This window comes from Macaca nemestrina, chromosome 14 (assembly GCF_043159975.1).
Source record: "Macaca nemestrina isolate mMacNem1 chromosome 14, mMacNem.hap1, whole genome shotgun sequence".
Taxonomy (NCBI): domain Eukaryota; kingdom Metazoa; phylum Chordata; class Mammalia; order Primates; family Cercopithecidae; genus Macaca; species Macaca nemestrina.
In genome coordinates, this window is record NC_092138.1 from 57240872 (window position 1) to 57268344 (window position 27473).

The window sequence follows — 27473 nt, forward strand, 5'->3', positions numbered from 1 at the left end:
CTGTAAAATTGTAGTTTAATAATCAAATTTTGGTACTCTACATTTAATTGCTTAATGGTGAGGATTATGACAGCAATAATCCTGATAATAGCTGTAACCCAATTTTATTGTGCACTTACTCTGTGCCAGTTACTGTTCCAAGCATTCTGAATTTATTAACTCACTTAATCGTCAAATGATTCTATCGGGTAGGTTCTATTCTTACTCTTAAAGAATAGATGAGGACACTGAGGCAGCACAGAGAGGTTAAATACAGCTAGGAAGTGAGAAAATAAGGATTTGAGCCTTGGAAATCTGGTTCTAGGACCCAAACTTCCAAAAATTCTACTATCAACTTACAATGACAAACATAAATGATGGTCCTTCTCCATAAAACTCGATATGAGCATTAAAATCGACTTTTTACCATTTGTTATGAACACTCTGAACAATCACAATAAAAAGTAGTGTGGAGACACTATTCACATCTCTAAAAACATCTTAGGAGGGATACATGAAGCAAAACGCTGGGTGTGAGTGTTTTTGCAGATTCAGGCTCCAAAGAACAAAAAAGCAGAAAAAACAAACAATGGTGTTTTCAAACAATGAATGTTGTTTTCCTTTAGCCATAAGGGAATTTTAAAACTTGACAAACCCATTCAGCTTTCAAAGCATTCCACATTCCCCACCCACAAGCAAATGCCAGAAGGTGCCAGTTTGAGCCAACTCAGCTCAGGAATGACTTTCTAAATACTGGATCAGATTTCTTGAATGTCCGTACTCCACAGATGGATACTTACTATTGTCCTAATTGGTCTCATGAAAAGTACTTAGCAATTTATCAAGCAATTAATTTAACAAAAACATTTCAGCAAGAAATGAGATGGTGTGGCACAAATGCAGAAACAGAAATTTCAAAAGATTGAAATTTATTACTTCAAAAAGACTAAAAAATTGCTGCCTAAAATCTTTTAACTTTAGAGCTAGGTTGTGCATAGGCTTAATTTTTAATGAATTAATTTTTAATTCATTAATTTTTAACGAATAATCTGGAAAAATAGTTTTTGATTATATAAAGAAAGCAATTTCTTTGATTTGCAGGAAATAATTCTTTTGGGGTAAAACAAATAAATTAATGTACTCATTACATCCATCCAGCTAACATTTACTGGAATCATGCCGTGTGCCCAGCACCATGCTAGGCACTGAGATACAAAAATGAAAAAGACAAGAATCTTGTTCTTTAGCCTAGGTGGGGAGACAGATAAGCAAAGGAATAGTGTAATAAATACAACAAAAGAAATATGTACTAGCTAGACCTGTGGGAAGAAAGGTTACAAAGATCAACAGAAACTGTGTGCTAGAATTTTGGACCTAATTCTGTAAGAGTTGGAGAGTCATTAAACAGAAGTGATTGCTAGATTGAATTTTAGAAGGATCACGCTGTTATCAACGTGAAGAATGGGCTGTAGTAGGGAAACATCAAAGGCAGATTCTGTTCCACTCTTCATAAAAATCGTCCCACAGCACTCTGATACCCTTTTTGCTCTCTAATCCATTTCTCCTTTCCCCCAAATACAGATAATTTAGAAATTATTTAATCTTTTAAAAGCACTGTTTTCCAAGTTTTTGAGGTTTTCCCAGATATTTGTTATTGGTTAATAATTTAATTCCATTGTGGTCAGAGAACATATTTTCTACGACTTGAATCCTTTTAAATTTATCAAGATTTGTTTTACGGCTCAAAATACAGTCTATCTTGGTACATGTTTCATGTACTCTTAGAAAGAATGTGTCATTTATTGTTGGGGACTGCTGTGCTCTACAAATGTCATTTAGGTCAAGTTGGTTGATAGTTTTGTTCTAATCATCTATATCCTTACTGATTTTGTGTATTCTTGTTCTACTAAACATTGAGAGGATATTAAAATCTCTAAACATAATTGTGGATTTGTCTACTTCTTATAGTTCTATCAGTTTTTGCTTCATGTATTTTGATGCAGTTATGAGGTGAAAAAACATTTAGGATTGTTATATCCTTTTGTTGAACTGACTCTTTTATCATTATGAAATGATCATTTTTACCCCTGGTAATATTCTTTGCTCTGAAATCTATTTTGTTTCATATTGTCACTCCAGCCTTCTTCTGATTTTCAATATGATGTATCTTTTCTCCATCCTTTTACTCTTAATCTGTTTGTCCTTTATTTTTAAGGTGTGTTTCCTGTTGGCAGTATTTGGTTGGGTCTTGCTTTTTTATCTGATCCGAAATTCTGACTTTTTAAGGACATTTCTAAAATCAAAAAATAAAAGTTGTATATATTTATAGCATACAACATGATGTTCTGAAGTAAGTATGCATTGTGAAATGACTGAAGTTAATTAACATACACATTACTTCACATATGTATTTGTAGTGAGAACACTTAAAAGATGCTGTTAGCAATTTTCAAGTGTACAATACATGTTGTTGGTTATAGTCACATTGCACAATAGATCTCTTGAGCTTATTCCTCCTATCTGAGTAAGTTGTACAACAGATCTCTTGAACTTATTCCTCCTATCTAACTTTGACCAACATCTTCCCAGCCCACTGCCTCTCCCCAGCACCTGGTAACCATGTTTTTACTCTCCGCTTCTATGAGTTCCAAGTTTTTCGATTCTGCATGTAAGTGAGATCATGTGGCATTAACAAGCTCTAACTTTTGGCCGGGCGCGGTGGCTCAAGCCTGTAATCCCAGCACTTTGGGAGGCTGAGACAGGTGGATCATGAGATCAGGAGATGGAGACCATCCTGGCTAACATGGTGAAACCCCGTATCTACTAAAAAATACAAAAAAAAAAACTAGCCGGGCGAGGTGGCGGGCGCCCGTAGTCCCAGCTACTCGGGGGCTGGGGCAGGAGAATGGTGTGAACCCGGGAGGCGGAGCTTGCAGTGAGCTGAGATCCGGCCACTGCACTCCAGCCTGGGCGACAGAGCGAGACTCCGTCTCAAAAAAAAAAAAAAAAAAAAAAACTCTAACTTTTAATTGGGGTGTTTTGAACATTTATATTTAAATATCTTTAAAAGATAATTGACTAAGTAAAAAAATGACAATAAAGTGTGGAGTTTATAATGTATGTAGAAGTAAAAATGTAAGACCATAACAGCAAAAAGGCAACAACAGTAAGTTTCTTAAGCTGTATGTCAAGTAATATATAAACTGGTAAATTACAAAGAGGTATAACCCTAAAACAACCACTAAAATAAATCAGAGTTCTAGTTAATAAGACAACAGAGAAGACACAGTAAAATTTAAAAAAAATCCAAAAGGAAGGAGAAAAAAGAACAAAGAGAAAACAGCAAGATGACAACTTTAACCTACCATGCCAATAATCATATTAAATGTTCTAAATGCCCCAATTACAAGCTAGAGATTGTCAGATTGGATGAAAAAGCATTTATGAAGCACTGGTCAGGTACTGAACTAATGATCTTATAAGGTCTCATTAAACCCACTGGTGAAGTATGTATTATCATTCCGTTTCAAATATTTAAAAAATGAACCTTGCATAGGTTAAGTAACTTCTCCAAGCAGCACAGCAGGGATTCACACTTGGGCTCTGAATAGTGCAAACAGACCTGTAAAACCTGCTTCCCTACTCTCCTTTCAATTCAACTAAACTGAGTACCAGTTACATGGAGTTAATAAGTTAGGAGCTGTGCCCATGGCAATGACTGTAACTGTCTGGGATGAAATCTACCTTTACCAGCTGTGTGACCTTGGGCTGTATATTACACATCTTTAAGCTTTAGTTTCCTCCTTTGTAAAATGGAAATAATAATACTAGTCCCATAGTGTTACTGTGTGTTAACTGGAGGTGGTGGACTGTTTTTGCTACTTTAAGCAATACCCTACAGATCATAGAAGAAATATCAATTTGTGCAATTCTACATCAAAATCAAAATAGTGTTATATAAGAGTGACCTGTTTAACCTGTAGCATTACAGAAATATACCACAGAAGTAACTATCTCATATTTGTAGTATTATATGAAGTTTTGGTTTCTTCTTTGAGAATCATAGTGATATGATCAATTAGTCTTCTTTTAAAGAAACCTCTCATCTCAACTGTTCTATTTTCAAAAAAAGTATTTTTCTTGGAGTGAAAATGTCAAACCTATTCCTAGCTTTGCAGATGAAAGTGTTTAGACTCCTTGGACTCTTACTTTGGATACATGTATTAGATACCTGGGATGAATAACTTCAGTTTAGGTTATATTAATATTATAATAATAGGAATTTTGAAAACAATTTATCTAAATAGTATTTTACATTTGAAATATTAATATATAATTTGAAAAATCAAAATGAAATCCAGAGAGTTAAGCAGAAAGCTTTTTTTAACATAGATTACATCATAAAGGATCTTTAAATATTTTTTCTTTGAAAAGACAAAATTAATTTTTAAAAAAGTTTATATCCAGCATGACTGTCAGCTGAACAGAAGCTGATCGGTCTTCAAATATCATAGTATTTTCTTCTGAACAAACAACTGAAAGAGGCAAAATTTCAAATATATTTTATTCAAAATTCTCCATCTAGGAGAAAAGATATATAACAATGTTTACACATGCTTTAATAACTTATTTCACTGTACAACTTACATTCTATATAACAGTACAATAAACCAGCCAAAGAAAATAACCAGTTAGCACTTAAATAAGAATCTATCATGTAAAAAACATAGTATGGGACACTACGAGATAGTATTTATATATTTTTTAAATGACTGAGCTACAGTACAACAGTCATCTAGTTCAGGGGTTGTGTAAAAAATCAAGCTGCCACATCTTTCTGATTAATGATGGGAAAGCTATTATGACCTTTCACATTAGAACATATCATTTTGTTGTGTAAATTTGGTAGCTGGGGGACAGAAGGGCTCTATTACCTTTATTCCTTTCTTATAAATATATTTTCCCTTTTATGTTACTTCCAGTTTTAAATAAAATATTTGTGTTTGTGTACACTACAATGTCAATATTGTGTTAGAATTATATTAATCAGTTATTTTACAGCCAGCAAAATGGTCCAAACGCATTAAGGAAACAAAAGAAACAGACCACTTAGCTCTGCCAAAGTAGCACCTAGAAAAATAGCACTTCAGTAAAATTTCTCCTGCTATTCCTTATAGCCTATTGCAGGCAAATGGCAACAACTTCAAAAACATGGGCAGAAATGTAAGAAGGAAGTACTCAAGGAACTATTTTCTGTTTCTGAAAAAAAAGATCTTATTAGTTAATATATTATCTAATGCATTTTATAATCTCAGAGTTACAATGATTGCCAAAGCAGGTACATGGTAAGACTCTGCAAGAAGAAAACAAGATGAAAACGACTGACCAGTGAAATCTGAACTTCTTCCAAGTAATTCGATTTTCCAAGGAAAAAAAAGGCACAGGAGGTGCACATTTCAATTTGGCTCAAAAGTAATGAAAATTAATTTAAAAAGTTGGCAACAACTACTAAAACATAAAATACAATTTCCTTTTACAGAGCTCAACTATATAGAACATCAACAATAGCAACAACAATAAAACAAACAAAACATCCTAACTGTGGTTCACCATGAGCAGGGACTATAGAGAACTATCAGACATTTCTACAGACTGAATCCCGAGGGCTAAATCCACAAAGCAGGATCTAATAATCAATTCCAATTAAACATCTGCTTGATCAATTCTCTTTCTAAAGCTTATCCTATGTTGAAGCTCACTTTCTTTCTGTGGAACTGAAATCATTTAAAGGCTCTAATTTTCAGTTGATTGCAGAAGTATTACAGTAATTCCACAAACCAAAGAATGCCAAAAGATAGAAAGTCAACTAATATCTGTAAAAGCGAACTCGGATTTCACCTTAATACATGTAAACCATGAATCATATATTTCAAAAAAACAGCAGTTGTGGTCAAGTTTATATCCTATTATTATATATTTAAAAGACAGCAATAATACCTATTATATTGTAAACATAGGTCTGTATCCCAAAAGCATAAATCTAGGAAAAGAGACATCCAATGTAATGATGCACCTGACATCCCCTCACAGACTCTTGTGAGAACTGTAGTGTAACTTACTTAACTGCAATTGCCGAGCAGAGCTCTGGAGTATGATCCAGGGGAATGTTTCCCCACACCACCGAGCTACTTTAGCAGCGATCACGATTGTGATGGAATAGGCTTATTAAGTTACACATTTAAAAAGTCATTAGAACATCTCGTTCTTGTACACTAGTGTAGAAAGGTCTTCCAAAGATAAAAGAGTGTAGGCCTGGTTTAATTTTCTCAGCCAGAGCCATTATTATGTTAAGATCGCCCTCTGCTGTTAAATCAAGGTCTATCTTCAGGTTCCGAAGAGATTTAAAGGGCTTTTTTCCCTTCTGCCTGAAAGTAATGGGAAAAAAAAAAAAAAAAAAAAAAAAGCAAAAATTATGATACAGAAAATGTACAAAGGAAATAAAACAAAAAACAACGTACAAAGGTTTTTCCTCCATGTAGGAGTTGTACTCACGTATCATCTTCTATATATTTTATTAGTGTCAAGGCTTTTCTGTGAAGGACAAGTAGAAACTGTGCAAGGAAAGTACTCCTGAGAGATAAGCCAGGTTTCAGCTGAAAGACCTGCAGGGAGAGGAACCATTTCAATACATAATTTGCTCACATTCTACTTGTACAGCAATGTTTCTAGGACAGTGTTAACAGTGCTTGGCAGACAATACACACTAAACATCTCCTTAACCATTTCCACTGATGCCCCCTAGTAGGAGTGTGGTATAGAAGCACTGGGTGTAGGAACAATCTGACTTCTTTTTTTTTTTTCTTTTTGATATGGAGTCTAGCTCTGTCACCAAGCTGAAGTGCAGTGGTGTGATCTTGACTCACTGCAACCTCCACCTCCCGGGTTCAAGCGATTCTCCTGCCTCAGCCTCCCAAGTAGCTGGGATTACAGGCACGTGCTGTCACGCCCAGCTAATTTTTGTATACTTAGTAGAGATGGGGTTTCACCATGTTGGCAGGATGGTCTCGATCTCCTGACCTCGTGATCCACCCACCACAGCCTCCCAAAGTGCTAGGATTACAGGCATAAGCCACCATGTCCGGCCAATCTGATAGTTTTTTGAAGTTTTCTGATTTATCTTTAAAAATGCACTCAAATTTTGCATTCTACTTCAGAATACATCCATGTTTGTTTCACTATTAAAACTCATATGTAAGCTATTTCATATTTCTTAACTTCTTCTGCCCAATTCTTCAAATAACATTGAAGCTTCCAGAAGATGAGCCCATGGTTTTGAGACATTCATATATCTGTACTTTTGCAAGGGGTGGAGTGGGTGGGTAAGAGTAGAATGTGTGCATGTGATGACGTGGACAGTGGGAGGGATTTTCAGTTTGAGAAATTCCATGCCTACGAATTTTCCTTGAACTTTGCAATATGTCACAGACCACATAGATCTCAATCCAAAATTTCTAGTAAACATAAGGATCTCATTATTTCAAAGCTTTATCTATGACACAGTTTCCTGGCCTGATCCCCAGAATGTTATTATAACAAAACTGTAATATATTAAGAAATAAGTTCCATATAATCTACAATTTCCTTCAACTGTGTAATTAAGTAGATATTTTTTAAAAGAATGAAACAATAAAGATGTTATCATTTAAATAAGTACATGATGTTTCAAAAATATTTTTGACTCAATTCAGGCAAATAAACAACCTCCCTTTCTCAAAAAAAAAAAAAAAAAACTTACTTGAGTTATAGGTTAATGCTTGAATTAAAATGTTTGTTGTTTGAAGTAATCAATGCTGCAGCCTTAATTGTTAATATAGAGGCTCTTCCCCATTAATAAGTCAAAAGGAAAAATCATTTAGACACTTTAGAAAGACTGAACACTACAAAAAGCACCTAATAAAACAGAGTAGGACTTAATTCTTAATTCTATCATGTTTTATATATATAAAAAAATAAAAATATATATTATACTCTATTTGTCATATATAGAGTATATGTTATATATTTAACATATATGTATATATGTTTATATGTTAAATATGTAACATATATTTATATATTTTTTAACATATAAACATATATATACTACAGTGCCATAATATATACACACACACACACACACACATATATACTTGTACTACATATATAGTACAAGCATTGTAGGATATATATATGTATATATTATATCTGTAAAAGCTAACTCAGATTTCACTTTGATACATGTAAACCATGAACTCTATGTTTCAAAAAACAGTAGTTGTGGTCAAGTTTATATCTTATTATTTTATCTGTAAAAGGCAGCAACAATATTTATTATATTGTAAACATAGGTCTGAATTCCCGAAACATAAATCTAGGACAAGAGGCATCCAATGTAATGATGCACCTGACATCCCCTCACAGACTCTTCTGAGAACTGTAGTGTAACTAACTTAACTGCAATTGCTCAGCAGAACTCTGGGGCATGATCCAGGGAAATATATAAATATATATATATAGAGAGAGAGAACAGGCATTGTAAGATATATTAAAAAAGAAAACACGTCATATCATTCACTCTGACAATCTCAAGTTCAACATTTACCTGATCCAGGAAGGCTTTCACTAGAGTGTCTCTGTGTAAGACATCTTGGAAAATATTCCTGAAGAAAAGAAGAAAATGAAGAAAAAAGTTCAAATGTTGAAATGGCTATATAATGCTACTTCCCACCATCCCTCACTTGAGCCAACATTTTAAGTTCTTATAAATTGGTATTACATAAAAACATATTTGTAAGAATATAGATGTATATATTTGGAGATACAAAGCATACATTCATTTATTTACTCAAGGATATATTTACATTTTACTGGTGTTTGTCAGGCTAATAAGTAATTTTTTTCTCTAAGGAATATAAGCAGTCCCCAATAAAGGTATGTATGTACCTATCAATCTATTTTAGTACTCTCATCTTTTAAAAAAAGTAGAGACCCTTAGGCAATTAATAAATAAAACTACCAATTCTTGCCATATCAAAAACAAAACAAAAAAACAAGCCAGCAACAAAAATAAGCAAACAACCACCACCATCAAAAACCAAAACAAACCAAAAAATATGAAGAAAAATCTGAGATTAGAGAACACACTCAGATGATTATCCATTGGGTTTGCCTCAACAAGTCCACCACCTATAAGTAACATGAACCAACTATCCAAGAAAGTACTACCTACCTTGGCAATGACCAGAGTGAGATGTAGCAATATAATGGCCACTTAAAATAATGTGTGCCTAACACAGCACCTAGGATATAGTAGGTGCCAAAGCAAACACACAAACAAGACTATTCCCTTCCCAGCCCCCACCTCCCTTTCATCTTTTCCCTTCCATTTTCCCTAGGTTCTACTCAGGCCAGAGTGGTAAGAGAACATTTAATAAGGGAAGGAGGTTTTAACTGAAAGTGGTAGGGATCATCCTATACCTGACCGGAGTGGCAAAAAAAGAGAATGGGGGTGTGTAGAAGCAAACAGGAAGGTAGGTCAAGTTTTCTAATCTTAAGAAATGAGTGTACCACACTACAGAAGAAAGAAACAGTAAAGGGGAAACATATCAGCATTTTATCATTATTGACTGGGCACTGATAGTGCCCCTTCTTGGGCTCTGGAAAGAGAATAAGGCTTATATTTAAGTCGAGTGGTCTTATTATACCTGTTCCACTGAATGAATATCTTAGTTATAAGTGAATTAGATAAAGCAAGGTGTTAAAAACAACATTTCCATTTGTTTGTGTCATCTCTGATTTCTTTCAGCAGCGTTTTGTAATTCTCGTAAAGATGTTTCACCTCCCTGGTTAGCTGGATTCCAAGGTATTTTATTCTTTTTGCGGCTATTGTGAACGGGACTGTGTTCCTGATTTCACTCTCACCCTGGAAGCTGTTGGAGTACAGACAATGCTAAAACTTTGCTGAAATTTTTAACAGATGTAGGAGCTTCTGGGCAGAAACTATGGGATTTTCTAGGTATAGAATTATACTGCCTGCAAACAGAAATAGTTTGACTTCTTCTCTTCCTATCTGAATGCCTTTTCTTTCTTTCTCTTTCCTGACTGCTCTGGCGAGGACTTCCAGAACTATGCTGAAAAGGAGGGATGAGAGTGTGTATCCTTGTCTTGTTACGGTTCTCAAGGAGAATACTTCCAGCTTTTGCCCATTTGGTAAGATATTGGCTGTGGGTCTGTCATAGATGGTTCTTATTTTTTTGAGGCATATTCCTTCAATGCCTAGTTGGTTTAGGATTATTTTTGTTTTTCTTTTTGAGACAGGGTCTCACTTTATTGCCCAGGTTGGAGTGCAGTGGCACGATCTCAGCTCGCTGCAACCTCTGCCTCCTGGGCTCAAGCAATCCTCCCACCTCAACCTCCTGAGTAGCTGGGACTATAGGTGCATGCCGCCATACTAAGCTTTTTTTTTTTTTTTTTTTTCCTGTAGAGATGGGGTTTCACCATGCTGCCTAGGCTGGTCTTGAACTCCTGGGCTTAAGATATACGTCCGCCTTGGCCTCCCAAAGTGCTGGGATTACAGGTGTGAGTCACTGCACCTGACCTACTGAAGGTTTTTAACATGAAGGATGTTAAATTGTATTGAAAGCCTTTTCTGCACCTATTGAGATAATCTTGTGGTTTTTGTTTTTAGCTCTGTTTATGTGATGAATCACACTTATTGATTTGTGTATGTTGAACCAACCTTGCATCCCAGGGATAAAGCCTACTTAAAGTAGATTAGCTTTTTGATGTACTGCTGGATTTGGTTGCTAGTATTTTGTTGAGGATTTTTGCATCTATATTCATCAAGGATATTGGCCTGAAGTTTTCTTTTTTCTGTTGTATCTCTGCCAGGTTTTGGTATCAGAAGGAAGCCGGTCTCATTAGGGAAGAGTTCCTCCTCCTCAATTTTTTGGAACAGATTGAGTAGGAATAATACTGGTTTTTCTTTATACATCAGGTATAAAGAGATGACACAAACACATGGAAAAACATTCCATGTTCATAGATAGGAAGAATCAATATTGTTAAAATGGCCATTTGCCCAAAGCAATCTACAGATTCAACGCTATTCCTCTAAACTATCAATGACATTCTTCACAAAACTAGAAAAAACTATTTTAAAATTAATATGGAACCAAAAAGGAGCCCAAATAGCCAAAGCAATCCTAAGCAAAAAGAACAAAGCTGGAGGCATCACATTAGCCGACCTTATACTAAAAGGCTATAGGAACCTTAACAGCAGGGTACTGGTATAAAAACAGACAGACCAGTGGAGAATAGACAGCCAAGAAATAAAGCCACATAGCACCTACAACCATCAGATCTTCAACAAAATTGACAAAAACAAGCAATGGGGAAAGGACTCCGTATTCAATAAATGGTGCTGGGATAATTGTTAGCCATAGGAATTAGAGTGAAACTGGACCCCTTCCTTAATCAACTCAAGACGGATTAAAGACATAAACGTAAAATCTAAAATTGTGAAAACCCTGGAAGACAAACTAGGAAATACCATTCTGGACATAGGCCCTGGCACAGATTTTATGATGAAGACGCCAAAAGCAACTGCAACAAAAACAAACACAAATGAGACCTAATGAGCTCCTGCCCGGCAAAAGAAACTATCAACAGAGTAAAAAGACAACCTACACAAGGGGAGAAAAATATCTGCAAACCACGCATCTGACAAAGGGATATCCAGAATCTGGAAGGAACTTTAATTAACAAGCAAAAACAAACAACCCCATTACAAACTGGGCAAAGGACATTAACATTTTTCAAAAGAATATATACACACAGCTAAAAAGCATACGAAAAAATGCTCAATATCACTAATCATTAGAGAATTGCAAATCAATTCTCTAGGAATGCCTATTATTGAAAAGTAAAAAAATAACATGTTGGCAAGGTTGTGGAGAAAAGGGAACACTTATACACTGCTGGTGGGACTGTAAATTAGTTTAGCTATTGTGAAAAGCAGTTTGAAGATTTCACAAATAACTTACAATAGAACTACCATTCACCCTAGCAACCCCATTATTCTGTATATACTTAAAGGAATACAAATTGTTCCACCATAAAGACACATGCATGTGTATATGTTCATCACAGCGCTATTCATGATAGCAAAGACAGAGAATCAACCTAAATGTCTATCAATGGTAGACTGGATAAAGAAAACATGATACATATACACCATGGAATACCATGCAGCCATAAAAAACAGATGGAGCTAGAGGCTATTATCCTGAGTGAACTAATCCAGGAACAGAAAACCAAATACCGCATGTTCTCACTTCTAAGTAGGAGCTAAACATTGAGTACACATGGACACAAAGAAGGAAACAGCAACACCAAGGCCTACTCGAGGGTGAAAGAAGGGTGGGAGAAGGGTAAGGATCAAAAAACTACCTATTGGGTACTACCCTTATTACCTGGGTACACCAAACCCTCACGACACGCAATTTACCTGTATAACAAACCTGCACATGTACACATGAACCTAAAATAAAAGTTAAAAAAAAAATTTCCAGTGACCAATTTTTCATGTTTTGGCAGTGACTGGAATTATTTTAAAAAGTTAAAATTAAAAATGACAAACATAATTAACATGTAAAAACACACACTGAAAAGTAAAATGAGTCTGTGACAACAGACTTAACAACACACAATCTAGTGGCTAAAAATACTATTTTTTGAACAATTTTATGTTTAGAAAATTTAGAAAATTTAGAGCTGGATGCAAAATTTAAAAATTCAGGATATTACTTTGTCATGATCAGCAAAATGAGAATAGCTGTTTAATTATAGTTTGTCAATCAGCAAAACAAACATAGCTGGCTAAAAATGATTAAGAAATGTTAAAATACACATACCTCCTCTAAAACACAAAACAAAAATACTAAATGGTTGCAAACTCATTCTGCAGTTCACTAAATTTCCTCAAAAAAGCTCCCAAGCAACCAATCAAAAAAGGGAAAAAATACTAAGCACTTTAGGAAAAAGGAAAATGTTTCAAGGCACAGATTAATTAGAAAACTTCTACATGTCTATCAAAATTTACCAATATGTAAAAACTTACTGACATGGAATTTCAGTTTGACCAATTCATTTTCTAAAACAATTCCCCCACTACTTTCTCAAGAACCAATAAAAACTCTGGAGAACTCGGAAAAAATGGGTCCTATATTAAGTCATCTTTCTGCACCTTGAGATATATAAGGCTGGGGGTCCCTTGAACAAGATGTTACTATTCAATGCTTTTGGTTAACATTTAGTGTGTAATTACTGGTGCTCCACATGTCTGTTGCCTAAACTCAAACTTATTCTGTAGAGACACAGGTCAGGGTTGTTTGCCCCAATTTTTCTATCACCTTACACACTTATACCTGGGTTATTACAGTTAACACTTACTGTTGTTACCTTCTATATGCCAAACATTATTCCAAGCACTTTTTTTTTTTAACAAGACAGAATCTCATTGTCCCGCAGGCTGGAGTACACTGGCACATCATAACTCCATGTAACCTCAAACTCCTGGGCTCAAGAGATCCTCCTGCCTCAGCTTTCTGAATAGCTAGGATTATAGGCACACAGAAACACATTCAACTAATTCTTTTTTATTTTTTGTAGAGATAGGGTTTCACTATGTTGCCCAGGCTGGTCTGGAACTCCTGGCCTCAAGTGATCTGCCTGCCTTGGAATCCCAAAGCTCTGTTCTTATAGGCATGAGCTACTGTGCCTTTTTTCAACTAATAAAAGAGAACCACAAAAGTATACTATAATTCTTTTCCTGATTTCAGAACATCATTTAAGTGTTTACTTAGGGTTTTAGGATTATAGATTTATCATCATCCTTTTTTTTCTTTTCAAGTTGGGTCCATGCTCAATTAATTATCATTACTTTTCCTTTTGAATTTCCTGATCAGACTGTTTTTCTTAAATACGAAGTGAGTAACAATATAAAATGCAAAGTAAAAGAATGCTCTATTAATATATTTTACCAGTTTTGTTGTATTTTATATTCATATGTCAAGAAAAAAAGACTTAGAATTACTTCTCTGGTTTTGTTAGTAAGTCCATTCAGTAACTTATACAATAGACTATATGCAATGTAGGGGCTGGAGCTGTGTGGTTAGCCACTATTAAGCCCAGTACCTAGAACAGTGCTTAGGAGCTCAATATATATTTATTAAACAAATAGTTAAATATTCACTTTAAGGGTTAATCTTACCTATTTTAGGGTAAACACAATCGTATGGAAAAAGAAGAACATTTAAGGAAAAAATGCTTGATTAAATGTTTCTTCAAGCATAATTCTGCTAGTAATATTTCTTTCTTTTTGAATGCAACTTCTGTTTTGTTTTTATTCATAAAAGACACAGTTTCATATTGCTTGACTACAGTACCAGCAGGCAGAGCATTACGTACAAATCAGGAGTAAAGCTTTCGTCAGTGTAGATGATCGTATCCTGAGCCATGTCTTCTTCTGAAGTGGCTCTCCAGAAGGCTGTCAGCTCGGATCTCATGTATCTACGCTGATTATAAATATGTTCATGACAGGGTGGCATCTGCTTCACAGTATTGACATCCACATCTATGTGTGTGGTGGGATATGGAGCATACATGACTTGCCGGAAAGGCAGCACAAAGCTTCCAGTTGAATCCTGTCAAAATAAAAGGAAAATGTACTGTCTTACATGCCAAACGATATAATTGTTTTTCAATTTTTAAAAAATGGTCTTTGATTTAGCAAATCCATCTCTAAAAATTTATCCTAAGAAATTATTCATGAGTGTGTTCAAGTTTTAGTGACAGAAGTGTTCAGTATAGCATTGGTTTTAATAGCAAAACATCAGAATAACCTGAGCATCCAAAGAAAGTGGTTAAGTAAATAAAAATGAATTCATTATTTAGCATCTAAAGATGAAGTTGTTGAAGTTTGTGTTGATATTCAAAAAGGTTTAGAATCTGCTGTGAAAAAAGCAGATTAGAATATGCAGAGATTATCCAGTGGGGGTGGGAGTCTTAAAGAAAATACATGCAAAAGGGAAAAAAAGACTAGAAAGAGATATGCCAAATATTAACAGTGGGTATTCACTGGATTTGAAATTACAGGTGTCTTTTAATTTCTTAATTATTCTATGCATCTCAATGAACACGTATTTTTATAAATAACAAATTTACTTCTTTCCTAATCAGTTGGGGGAGCCAGTTACCAGGTCATAATAACCTACTGCATATGAGGTACTGTGCCATATGCTGTGAACAGAACAGAAGAAAGAGGCTATTTCCATTTTTTCACTATTATAATGCTGTGATAATCATCTTTGTATAATGTCAAAGGTATTTTCCAGAAAACTATATAATTTGTATTTGCATGGAGAACTATTAAATATTTTTTCATTAGATCATAGTTTTGAAATTTCCTCTACACATCTGGTATAGGTCCCTTTCAGAGCTAAAATTATATAATTAAATGAGAGGGTGCTGAGGAAACAAAAGTATTAAGCACTTTATAATGCCTTAACAGGAGAAGTTCTAATTTACAGATTTGTATAATTCAAATAGAAACTGTGTTTCCTTTAACTAGTTTCTATATTTAAATACTATCATTCTGAGTTCATAGCAGCACATTATTGAAATTGCACAAAAGCCTAATATAACTTTTATTTGCAACAATTTTTAAATTTTTTAAATTTCATTTTGCTGTGGCTACATCCTCAAGAAAGTAGTCACTATGAGACAATCACATAACCATTAGGAAAGCTATTTCTTCACGTCTTGGGACTATAATTAAAACAACAATAATAGATCCAACAAGGTGAACAACTTTCTTCCCTTTAATTATTGTAAATAATTGCTAATTTACATTTCTCTGTTTTGCTCCTTGAACAGTAGACTCAAATGAAAGAAAACTCTAAGTTTTTTCTAATATATATTATATATAGAAATACATATATTATATATAGGAATATATATTTAGGAATATATATATATTTTAGTACACATACATAGGAACTGCTTAAATCCTATATGCTTCTTAAAGATGTTTTAAAATTTTTTTCAATAAAATTCAAATCTATTTAGTTAAAAAGAAATGATCTTATTTTAGATGTGCAACCTGATTTAAGCATATGTTTAAAAAAAAAAAAACAACAACACCTGATGCTAGACATGTAGGTACAGGGACCCACCTGGAAAACAAAGGGTATTCTATGGTGTTACACTGATGATACTAACTATAAATCCATAAGACATATAGTCTATGCGCAGAACTGTGCAAAGGAAGTCAGTCACTGGGCATGTCAATATGAGATACATTAAATGCTAATATTTAATATTTGTCTACAAAGAGTCTCAAAAATGATTTTAGAAAATTGGTTTCACTTGTGATAAGTAGAAACTATACCTTTAGCAGGCCCTGTACAAAGAGCCCTGACTCATATTTAAATGATGATTCTGCTTCACATAACCTGGAGCATTTTCTCTCTGCTGCAGTCAGAAAAAGGCATAATGTTCTGACTATCTACAAAAGAAAAGATTTTAGCATTAAAATACAAAGTTTTAAAAAGACCACTGATCTGCTTATGAAAGATATCTGACATTTTAATTGTTATTATCAATAAAACATATCCTAAGCAATAAGTATTCTTTAGTCACCTGGAACCTATGGGATATAACAGTTGTTGCTTAAAATAGGGATTCTGTGGTCAAATAAATTTAGAAAATGCTTGGTAAATTTACTGTATGGCATCTCAAAACCTTTAACATTTGGGTACATACTGTGACTCTTTAGGTGAATTATATAATATGCAGACTTTCTCAGACTTATTTGACCATGGAACCTTTATAACTTCTGTTTAGTGGGTCTACATGTGAAATTCATTGTAAGAAACATCAAAGAATGTCCAGATCCTCCAATAAGAAGATAATTAATTATTAAATTTGATTTAAAATAAGGAGGTCATTGGGTGGGGTTTAGAAATCTAATAATATTCGACCTACAGCTCTATTAGTAAAAATAAAAAGGCATGTCACTATCTTGAAATTCAAACCATATTCAGAGTTATTATGTTAAAGCAGTGGTTTTCAATCTAGAGCAGTGGCAACTTCTTTCTCAAATTAAAACAAGATAAAAGGTAAGCTACTCTGCCTCAAGAGGATGGAGGATAGGAAAAATGTTAAAAACAAAAACAAAAGCAAAACCAAAAACCCAACTATGGAGCCTTTCTCCCTTCATAAAGCAGCTCAGCAGTCACTCTGTGGAACCTACGGCTTTGGAGGTCACAGACGGGAAGCCACTTGTTCGAGGTAACAGAAGTAGTAAGATCACTAGTCCGTAGATGCAATATAATGACAGAGGAATACTAAGCTCTCATAAATGGTTATATGAGAAATATAATTTTGATAAATTAAGGCTCATGTAAATATACAAAGTAGCTAGTTACAGAAAAAATAAATTATGAATATCTTTGTAAAGTAAATAATCATTTCCAACATATTTCCCATGTAAAACTTCTTTTAAAAAATTAGGTTTGCTAGAATTGAAAGATACATGTACTTATCTCTGAACTGTTTTTAACTAATGGTCAGTGAAGAAAAGTGCAAAATCCTTTAGTTTATTAGCTAATGCTTGGAAATGTAACTGTTCACTAATCCTTTATTAACTCAAGTAGCACTGAAGGAAAGGGTCAGAAACATTACTGAATAAAGTATAATCATCAATGACCACTTAATCCCAATAGCTCCCAAGAAGGGATAGATTTAGAAGGAAAGCCAAGACAATGAAATCAAGATGAATAAACAAATAACATTTCTTCAGAACTAGTACCGAAAGTACATGACTACCTTCAGATTTGTTAAAGATTACATTGGGAAATAGAAGAATAGTATTTTTTTAAATACCTGATTTTAATATATTCTCAAAACCATTTACACACATCTGACACTGGTATTTACAAGTTATCAAAATAAACTGATAAATGACTCCTATTCACTTTATTTCAAACTCACTGTTGCCACAAGTTGTCTCAGCAATTCGATGAGATTACATTGCCTCCTTATACTATTAGATCATTTTAATTGCAACCTACCATTTAAATGACAATCCATGATATATCATCAGTCTTAAAGAGTCAAATCATTTGCTAGATTATAAAATAAACTACCTTATTTACTTTCTCTGCACTGCTACCTACTACAACGGAACAGCCACAGGTTTGCAAGTGTGAGCTGATGGCACTGTAAGTTAAAGAAAACAGATTAAAAACATTGCCTATAAAACAATTTAACAAACTAAAAACAAAAAAAAGTAGGTGAGCTCTTCAAAAAATTCAGAAGAGCTTTGCATGATAAACACCGAAGATATAAGCATAATGTTATCTTTTATTTGTATAGAACCCTACATTTGCTAGAGACCTTTCACAGAAATTTTCTTATTGAGCCTTAAAACAGCCCAATTAGTTTGTAAAATATCATTTAATTAATGTATTTATTTATTGAAATACCATCATTTTATAGCTGAAGAAATTGACATGTAGAGAGATTAAGTGATTTACTTAAAGTCAAATGGGATTTAAAATGATGTTTGAAAGGCTGACACTGAACAGATACAGGACTAAAGTGCTTCTGATTCAAGCCATTAAGGCTCTTAGGTTAAACACATTCATGCCTCCGATACTCCATCATGAGCCTAAAGGAAAAGACTGTGGACATAAAAGTGAATACTTTATCCTTTTACTTCTCTTTTTTAAAAAATAAAATTTCATGATAATCTGCAACTGTGAAGAAACATTAAAATAGAATATAAGATAATACATGTAAAGCACTTAGTATAGGAACTAACATGTAGGCACTGAACAAATATTGGCTATTTCTGTTAACCTTTTCCTTAGAAGAAATGTAAATAGAAAATGTTAGCTATTAGCTATTATTAAGTGTTCTTATGTTCCAGGCACTGTTCTAAGTGCTTTATATTATTTATCTTACTCAATGCTTATAACAACCCTATACATTAGGTACTATTATTATTATTGCCATTTTACAGATGAGGAAATAGGTGTATAGAGAATTCAGGGACCTTGCCCACAGGTACACAGCATTAACCCAGGGAGTCTGGTTTAAGGGCACAAACTCTTAAGTACTAAACTCCACTGCTGGATGGAAAAAGATCAGTATAAATATGAATATTTTTTTTCTAGGCCTAAATAACTTAAGTTCATCTACAGTACAACTTAATTTGAAAGGGTTCTTTTAGCTTTAATGAGAAGTAAAACAAGAAACCAGAATCAAGCAAGGGGCCATGATTTCTTGTCTGGGAACTATGGAAACTCAGTTTCTTTAAATAGCAAATGGAATAACATCAAATATATTATAGAAATATAACGAATGAAAAATAACACAAATTTAAACAACAATTCAAATATGCAATGTTGTCCCTAGAACAATCTAAGTAGACAGTCTGTTATTTTCTTCCTTCCAAATCTTGTCATAGGTGAACATATGCTTCATCCAGGTTTTATGAAAAGAAAAATTCTTACTTGAGAAGAAAGCCTTCATGACAACTGTCACCAATATCATCATCATTGAGTACTGTATCAGCTATCTAAAATGCATCAAAAAAATAAAAAAATTAGTCTGGCTATAACATAGTGTTGAAAAAACACTTTTAATATACAAGTTTTCTGAAGTCTGGATTCAATATAACACACTGCCTTCATTTCTGAGAATCAACACTCCCCATAAAACAATCTGTGCACTACCATCAGCTTTCAGAAGAACAAATGTGAAAGCTGGTCAATCAGGTTGTGTAAACAATTTTTACAAGAACAACTTCCTCTTCTGAGCTGTCAGACAGGAGACTAACCTAAATGACAATAAAACAACAAGAATAGTGTCCTAAAGATATCTCTTAACACTCATAGTGTGTGATTCAAAACATCCTCAACAAATGATTAAGGAAACTAAATTTGTGACTATAAGTCAACTTCCATTAATGGTTACTGCTTTGGCACACAGTTTTGTTTCAAAAGGTACTGCATTAAATATTAATTGCTCCTATAAGAGCTGGGATCCTCCCACTTTTAGGAATTATAAAAGTAGTGAAATAAACAAAATAAATTTAGTTTTGTCATCACTGATCAAAAATGCCTCTGTTATGCCATAAAATCCAGGATTTTGTGTGTGCTTATCTGTTCAAGTGGCTAATACTGCATGTGGATAGTACGTACGACGAAGTGCTTAGTATTAAAATTAGAATATTAATAATATACATAATAATAATATAACCCCAAAAAACTGATAAAGGGTATAATTGCTCTCATTTAAAAATATAAAAACTTACATCTATTTCTTCAGGAACACTGTGTGATTTCATAGATGAAAGCAGTTCCATTACAGGAATCACTTCTCCAGTAAGCATTGGAATAATACTCTGACCCTGCACAATAAAGTAACATGAAGTGAAGAAAATCACATAATGAATATGAGAGAAGCTGGGCAATAAAAAATAAAAATAACAGCAAACAATAACATTCTTTGATGAAAATACTTTGTAATTTGTTCAAACACAGTAGCAAACAAGTCTACTACTTGTCTAAAGGATTTATACGCATTCCAAAGCTCACTTTTATTCTTTTTTTTTTTTTTTTTTGAGACGGAGTTTTGCTCTTGTTGCCCAGGCTGGAGTGCAATGGTGTGATTTCAGCTTACTGCAACCTCTGCCTCTCGGGTTCGAGTGACTCTCCTGTCTCAGTCTTCCAAGTAGCTGGGACTATAGGGGCTGCCACCATGCCCAGCTAATTTTTGTATTTGTAGTAGAGACAGGGTTTTGCCATGTTGGCCAGGCTGGTGTCGAATTCCTGACCTCAGGTGATCCGCCTGCCTCGGCCTTCCAAAGTGCTGGGATTACAGGCATGAGCCACCATGCCTGGGCCTAAAGCTCACTTTTATTCTTTAGAGAGTATGGAATCACTGGTTTCTCATTTATTGTTATATGCAATAATTAAGTCATCATACCTCTTTTAGAAAAGATCTCCTTTAAAATTTATTCGAGATAAAAACATTTGTTAATTAAAAGTCATCAATATGTTTCATATTTAAAAACGAGGAAAATCAAGCACAAAAAGACTTTGAAATCCTTACCAAATAGGTAAGGAAAACCTGAATCAATACCCAGCCCCCCGATTCATAAGAGTATAATCTACCCAAATGCAAATCAAAATCAGCACATATAGTTTAAGAATCTTTTAAAACAGAAAAGTTCCCTTTAGACCTATTTCAAGATAATACTACTACTTATTACACCTTGAAATTGTAATTTTGAAATTGGTAGTTTATAGAATCAAACTGAAAATTCAGTATAACACATCACAAATGTAAAGTGTCTCAAATATGGGTGGTCCCTCATTTATTCACTACCACCACCAGTCTCATCAGTTTTGTGATCAACTTGAGTAAGTCAACTTTTTGAGATATAAACGAAATTGTCAAATGTCTATGAATTTTTAGCTAAACATATTTTTAAAATCATACATTAAGATGAATTCAATAGTAGTTGTTTTTCCTCACTTATTTTATGAAATGATTTTATTCAATATCTTCATATGAAATGATTTTATTCAAAGTCTTCATATGCATCTTTAAGTTAGAATGTCTGTCAGACCCAGGGCCATTTCTGGAGTAACTTTAACCAGTTTTTCAGAGCCTCGTATTACTAAGTTGCTTGAGAATTTAAATGTGATGCTACCTCTGGAAGTTCTATCCTAAACCATATGCATATTTGCAAAATGCTGAAAGTTTTATTTTAAAAAAATCATGCTTTAGTAACCTCCACAACTATTCACTGTTTTCAGTTTTTAAAGTAATAATTATCATGCCTGTTTACAATTATGATTAACACATTCAATCTAACAAGAATAATGACTAGATCCGTGCTAAATTTCCTTCCCTGTGAAGCAATTTTATCAGATGACAGCTACAACTGAAGTTGTTTCAGACTCATGCATCATCCCCAAACAGTACTGTTCAAAATAAAGTCGTTGTGAGATTTGCAAGAACTCAATCAAAAGGCAACTCCTCCTTTTCACGAAGAAGAATCTTGGGGGAAAAAAAAAATTCCTACAGGGCTAAATACAGAAGAGGCTCTAAAAGAAAAAGAAAATCTCTCAAGTTTCTATTCCTCCTTGTACTTCTCAAACTTGAACTTCTCAGCAGTAGGATAACATTTTTAAGAAGATTACTTAAAAGAGAGACCAAAATTCATTAATAATAGTCAACTTAAGTAAACGTTTCTGGTTTCAAAAAATAAAATCCCAGTAAAAGCAGAATTTTACTTGGTTTTAAGTTTCCTCATCTTGAGATAAGTCTACTTAATTAGTTTACTAATAACCAGTGGGTTAGAGGGTGGTGAAAGTTACCCCTTTCCTGGGGACCCTGCTTATTGACCAGCAAATAAAGACTGGCATTCTTTGGGTAAAGGGAAATCTTTTCTTGTTGAGTCAGACCTTTACACAGAATAACTGTCTCTGGACTGGAAAGCTATCTACAAAAGTACAAACACAACAATTTGGTAAAGGAGATCACGGCATAGGGTTCTGCATTATGGCCATATATTTTCACACTTTTTCTTTTTTTAATTACTTTTTAAAGTATCATCTGTCTCACTCATGTTAAAAAGAACCAGAGGAAAGCAAAACAGCCATGTTTAAAATATCGGAGTTTTACAAGGAGCAATGAGGGTCACCCTCAAGAGGAAATGGAAGTAAAAGTGAAGAACCCTTTCTTCACTGGAGATTCCCCTTCAAAAGAACTTCTCTGCTTTACACTGAAATAGTCTGTACTTAATTTCTGCAGGGGAAGCCACGCCTGTGTAACCATGCTTCTCAAACTCTAGTGTCTGTTCCTCAGGGGCACTCAAAGCCAAAGTATAAACATGGCACATTTTCCTAGAGGAGAGGGTAAGAAATATCACTGACAAATTTTAATATTAAAATAGTTATATCATGGAATAAAATGTAAATTGCATGAGTCTTAAAGATACAACACAAGACTTAAAAGAAATATTGTTTGGACATGGGCCTATACCCCAGATACCTTAGGGGTACATATGCTCTCCTTCTGTTACAGCTACTTCTAGGAAAAAGTTCGAGAAGTAGTACCTTAAAGAACATATCACAGACAATTTTTAAATTTTTTACTATGAACAAGTTATCCAAAATTTATTCTGTTCAAACAGAAAAAAAAGGGGAGCAAATATTAATTTGTAGATGCAATTACTATTTTCCTTTGTTTACTGATTTAACTCTTCAGGTCTAAGATATGGAAATCTTCCTCTAGTTTATTCTGTACACCTCCATAAAAGCTCCATTAAGGCTTACTCTGTACGTCCCCAAGGCCTTCACAAATGTAGCCATCAACTTTACACAGATACATGCCGTGAGAATAATATTTGACAGTATGCAATCTGCATATACCTGATCTTCCATTCTCTCTGTGCCTTCTAAGATAATCTTCTGGACATTTTCTTGTCTTTCCTGAGCAAGAAAGAATTTATTTAAAAAAACAACCCACAACATTTTGATACTTACTTATTTTTCAATAGACATGTTCTTGTGTAGTAATTTAGTTCACAAGAAAAATACTTTCTACTTTAGGGAAAAAATGGGGGCAGGGGCAGGAAATTAACCCAACGAATGCATGTTCTTATAAACAACACAAAATAAAATCAAAACACCCTTTATTCTGCAGGGAAAAAAAAGATAACTTCACAGAAAATAGTCAATGTAACATCTGCATAGTTTCAAAAAGGAAAAGAATGACTTGCACTTTTCAAATTAAACATTATGATGTTTAAAAGATTCTCCTGATTTTAAGAGTTTCATAATGTGAGAAAAAAGGAAGTAAGCCTGCAAACATAGTAAAAAATTATTCTTTTAAAAGATATTATTTTTCCTTACTATTGGGCAAAAGCCTTTTAAAATTGGTAATGCTTAATGGACTTCCAGGTTAGTATCAAACTGGAACACAGGAAGGAGAACTTAATGTGTTCTTTAGATATACCAAAACTATACTGAAATGTAAATATCATTATATATTGAACTATAGGACTTCGGGGAAAACAATAATTTCTGTAAAATTAAAAGGAATTCTCTTGGGAACCATGCGGTTCAACCTCCTCATTTTATGAACCTGGGAACTTGGCAAAGAGGTTAAAGAGACCAAAGGCTACATAACCAACAGCTTATGAAACTATTTTTTTGAACTGTTATACTTACACATAGTAGTAAGCGAAAGACAGGATTGTGCAATGAAAGGGAAACAAAAGGTATTAGAGTCAAAGGCTCCCAAGAAGAATCCAGGATCTAAAAGTTTCTGCATTTGTTTAAGCTTTAGCTTTTCATCTGTAATGTGGAGCTACCATTTCCTACCTTCCACAGTTAATATGAAGATGACAGGCATCAGACCAGATGTATTTGTATCTAACAGGATAAATGCAAAATAAATAGTATCTATTGTTTGATGTTCACTGCATATAATTTAAAAATAAGATTTATATGTATCAGAAAATAAGCTTTCAAAAGATAGGTTAACATGATTAATAAGCTGAAAAATCACTTACCTTATGCATCCATATTCTTCCTTTCCGGATTATATGTGTTAATCTATCAACACATACTCTATGAAGTGGGAGGTAGAAACTAAGTTCTGTCTGTGGAAGTATAATTGATAGTCCATATGTGCTGCGATCCCCATTCCAGTTTCCATCAAAGATTAATGAAACAATAATCACTCCCTTTTCAGACAAGACAAAAAACTTTACATCTATAGCACCACTCTCTGCATTTCGAAGGATTTCTCCATTTAGAGTGTGGTTGGCAAGAAAAGTTATTTCTCCATCACTGAGAAGTACCTGTTCTGTCTTTGGAGCCCAAATGTGCCTTACTCTAGGACCAAGAATATTGTCCCAGTAAGCAAAAGTAGCTGCTAATAAAGGTGATTCACCACTTAAAGCAATCTCTGTCTTGGCAACAGCTGGAGATGGCGGTGGGCAAAGAGTCGACATCACTGCATTCCAACTGTCACATTATCCAAATGCTCCTGAGATATCTAAACAATGACATATAAAACCAATGATTAGGTTCAGCAATTTAAAGATATCCATCAAAACCCCAAATGATTCAGACATACTTGGTTTGTCCTCTTAAGTCAAAGATGCGGAAGCCTGTTATCTCCTATCAGGATAAAGACATTCAACTAGCACAGTAGGTGCACATTAAATGTTTGTTGATATGATCATTTTATGAGACATAGTAACTTGTTACTTATATTCAGGGCATACATTAAGAAATTCAAAGAAATAGTGAACTGAAAAAATGGCTTCTTTACACTGATATTAAATGTTACATACTAAAGCTCATAGAATAGACCCGCAGTATTCCCAAATCTCCAGTCCATGTGCAAGTCTAGTATGACTGGAGATTTGGCCCCTAACCCACAGCAACTAAAAAGGAGAAAACCAGGAAGGTAAAGGCTCAGCTAGAGACTGACACTTGTGGGTTGAATTGTGTCCCTGCAAAAGATATGCTCAATTCCTAACCCTTGGTATATGTGAATGTGACCTTATTTAGAAATAGGTGTAATCGTGTTAAAATGGGGTCATACTGGATTAGAGTGGGGCCTAATCCAATAACTTCTGTGTTTATAAGGAGAGAGATTTGGAGACACAGAGACAAGGGGTAGACATCCATGTGAAGACAAAAGGCAGATACTGGACTGCTGAAACTACGAAGCAAGAAAGGAACGCTCAGGATTGCTGGTAACCACCAGAAGCCAGGAAGAGGCAAGGAAAGAGTCTTCTCTCTTTTGAGGATCATGCCCCATCAACACTTCCATTTCGGACTTCTAGCTTCTAGAATTGTGAGAGAATAAATTGCTGTTGTTTAAAGCCACTCAGTTTGTGGTGCTTTGTTACAGTAATCTTAGAAAAGTAATACAACACCTAACAACAGAAATACTTTAAAGCTGCTAAAAGGTTTAAAAAAAAAAAAAAAAAAAAAAAAAAAAGACATCGAAATACCACAAGTCTGGAGCCATAACAAAAAATGGGCAAACAGTCCTGTATCCTCAGTGAACTCTCTGGGTATGAGAATACTAAAGCCCAATCCTGATGTTTAAAATGACATTGAAATATCAAGACAAAGATAAATATATTTAATATGCTAGTCAAGAAACCAATACAGCATTTTACCATTGCAAAGAGAGTTCTACACTAAATGGCTAGAATTTAAAAGCTTTAGTTATTTAGAACACATAGAAAACAGAAGGGCTAAATAGGGCCTGTTCAAGCCTTTGAATTTAATAAGAAAACAGACATGATGAGAAGAGCATAAAAGCTCACATCCAAGACAGAACCAAGGGCTCTTGTCCCCTTGCTCCACTTGTACATCTTAATCCACATAAACATATCACTCTAAAAAGGTACATCCTATGTGATATTAATGTAAAACAAATCATTCTTGCAAATACAGTTACGTACCATGTAACATTTCAGTCAATGGTGGACTGCATATATGATGGTGGTCCCATTAGATTACAATGGACCTGAAAATATGCTATCGCCTTAGTGACACTGTAACCATCATAAGGTCTTAGTACAATTTTTCAAGTCATTTAAAGTATAGCACATACAATTATTACAGTATACAACACTTGATAATAAACTACTATGTTGCTGGTTTATGTATTCACTAGACTATACCTTTTATTGTTATTTTAGAGTGTACTCCTTCTACTTATTTTTTTTTTTAAGTTAAATGTAAAACAGCCTCAGGCAGGTCCTTCAGGAGGTATTCAACAGAAAGCACTGTTATCATAGCAGGTGACAGCTACATGTGTGTTATTCCCCCTAAAAACGTTCCAGTGGGACAAGATGTGGAGGTGGAAGGCAGTGAGGTGGAAGGGAGTGAAACTGATGATCCTAATCCTGTCTATGCCTAGGTGAAAGTGTGTGTGTTTTAGTTTTTAACAAAAACGACTAACAAGTAAAAAAAAAAAAGTTAAAAATAGGAAAAAGCTTCTAGAATAAGGATATAAAGAAAAAATGTTTTTGTATAGCTATGCGTGTTTGTGTTTCAAGCTAAGTATTTTAAAAGTTAAAAAATTAAAAAGTTTACAAAGTTAAAAAGTTATAGTAGGTTCACATTAATTTTTTATTGAAGAAAAACTGTAAAGATAAATTTGGTGTAGCTTAAACATACTGTGTTTATAAAGTCTACAGTGTGTACAGTAATGTTCTAGGCCTTCACATTCATTCACCACTTACTTACTGACTCACCCAGAGCAACTTCTAGTCCTGCAAGCTCCATTCACGGTAAGTGGCCTATACAGGTATATCATTATTTTTTATACCATACTTT

General features: G+C 34.1%; 1 protein-coding gene across 4 annotated transcripts in view; it reads right to left on the reverse strand.

Annotated features, from left to right (window-relative positions):
• Positions 1–4526: 4526 nt before the first annotated feature.
• The window catches only part of C9orf72 (C9orf72-SMCR8 complex subunit), a 29348-nt gene continuing 6401 nt past the window's right edge, over positions 4527–27473 (reverse strand). For 3 of the 4 annotated variants that reach the window (XM_071077887.1, XM_011761822.2, XM_011761821.3), the window contains exons 2-11: positions 24677–25164; positions 23532–23591; positions 20402–20497; positions 19599–19663; positions 18228–18300; positions 16469–16585; positions 14488–14723; positions 8621–8678; positions 6532–6641; positions 4527–6404 (exon numbers count right to left, since the gene is read on the reverse strand). In XM_071077887.1, the coding sequence (XP_070933988.1) occupies positions 6218–6404; positions 6532–6641; positions 8621–8678; positions 14488–14723; positions 16469–16585; positions 18228–18300; positions 19599–19663; positions 20402–20497; positions 23532–23591; positions 24677–25120 (1446 nt within the window). In that variant the 5' untranslated portion in view covers positions 25121–25164 and the 3' untranslated portion in view covers positions 4527–6217. The remainder of the gene's footprint in view (positions 6405–6531; positions 6642–8620; positions 8679–14487; positions 14724–16468; positions 16586–18227; positions 18301–19598; positions 19664–20401; positions 20498–23531; positions 23592–24676; positions 25165–27473) is intronic. The other variant, XM_011761823.3, reaches the window with a different exon arrangement.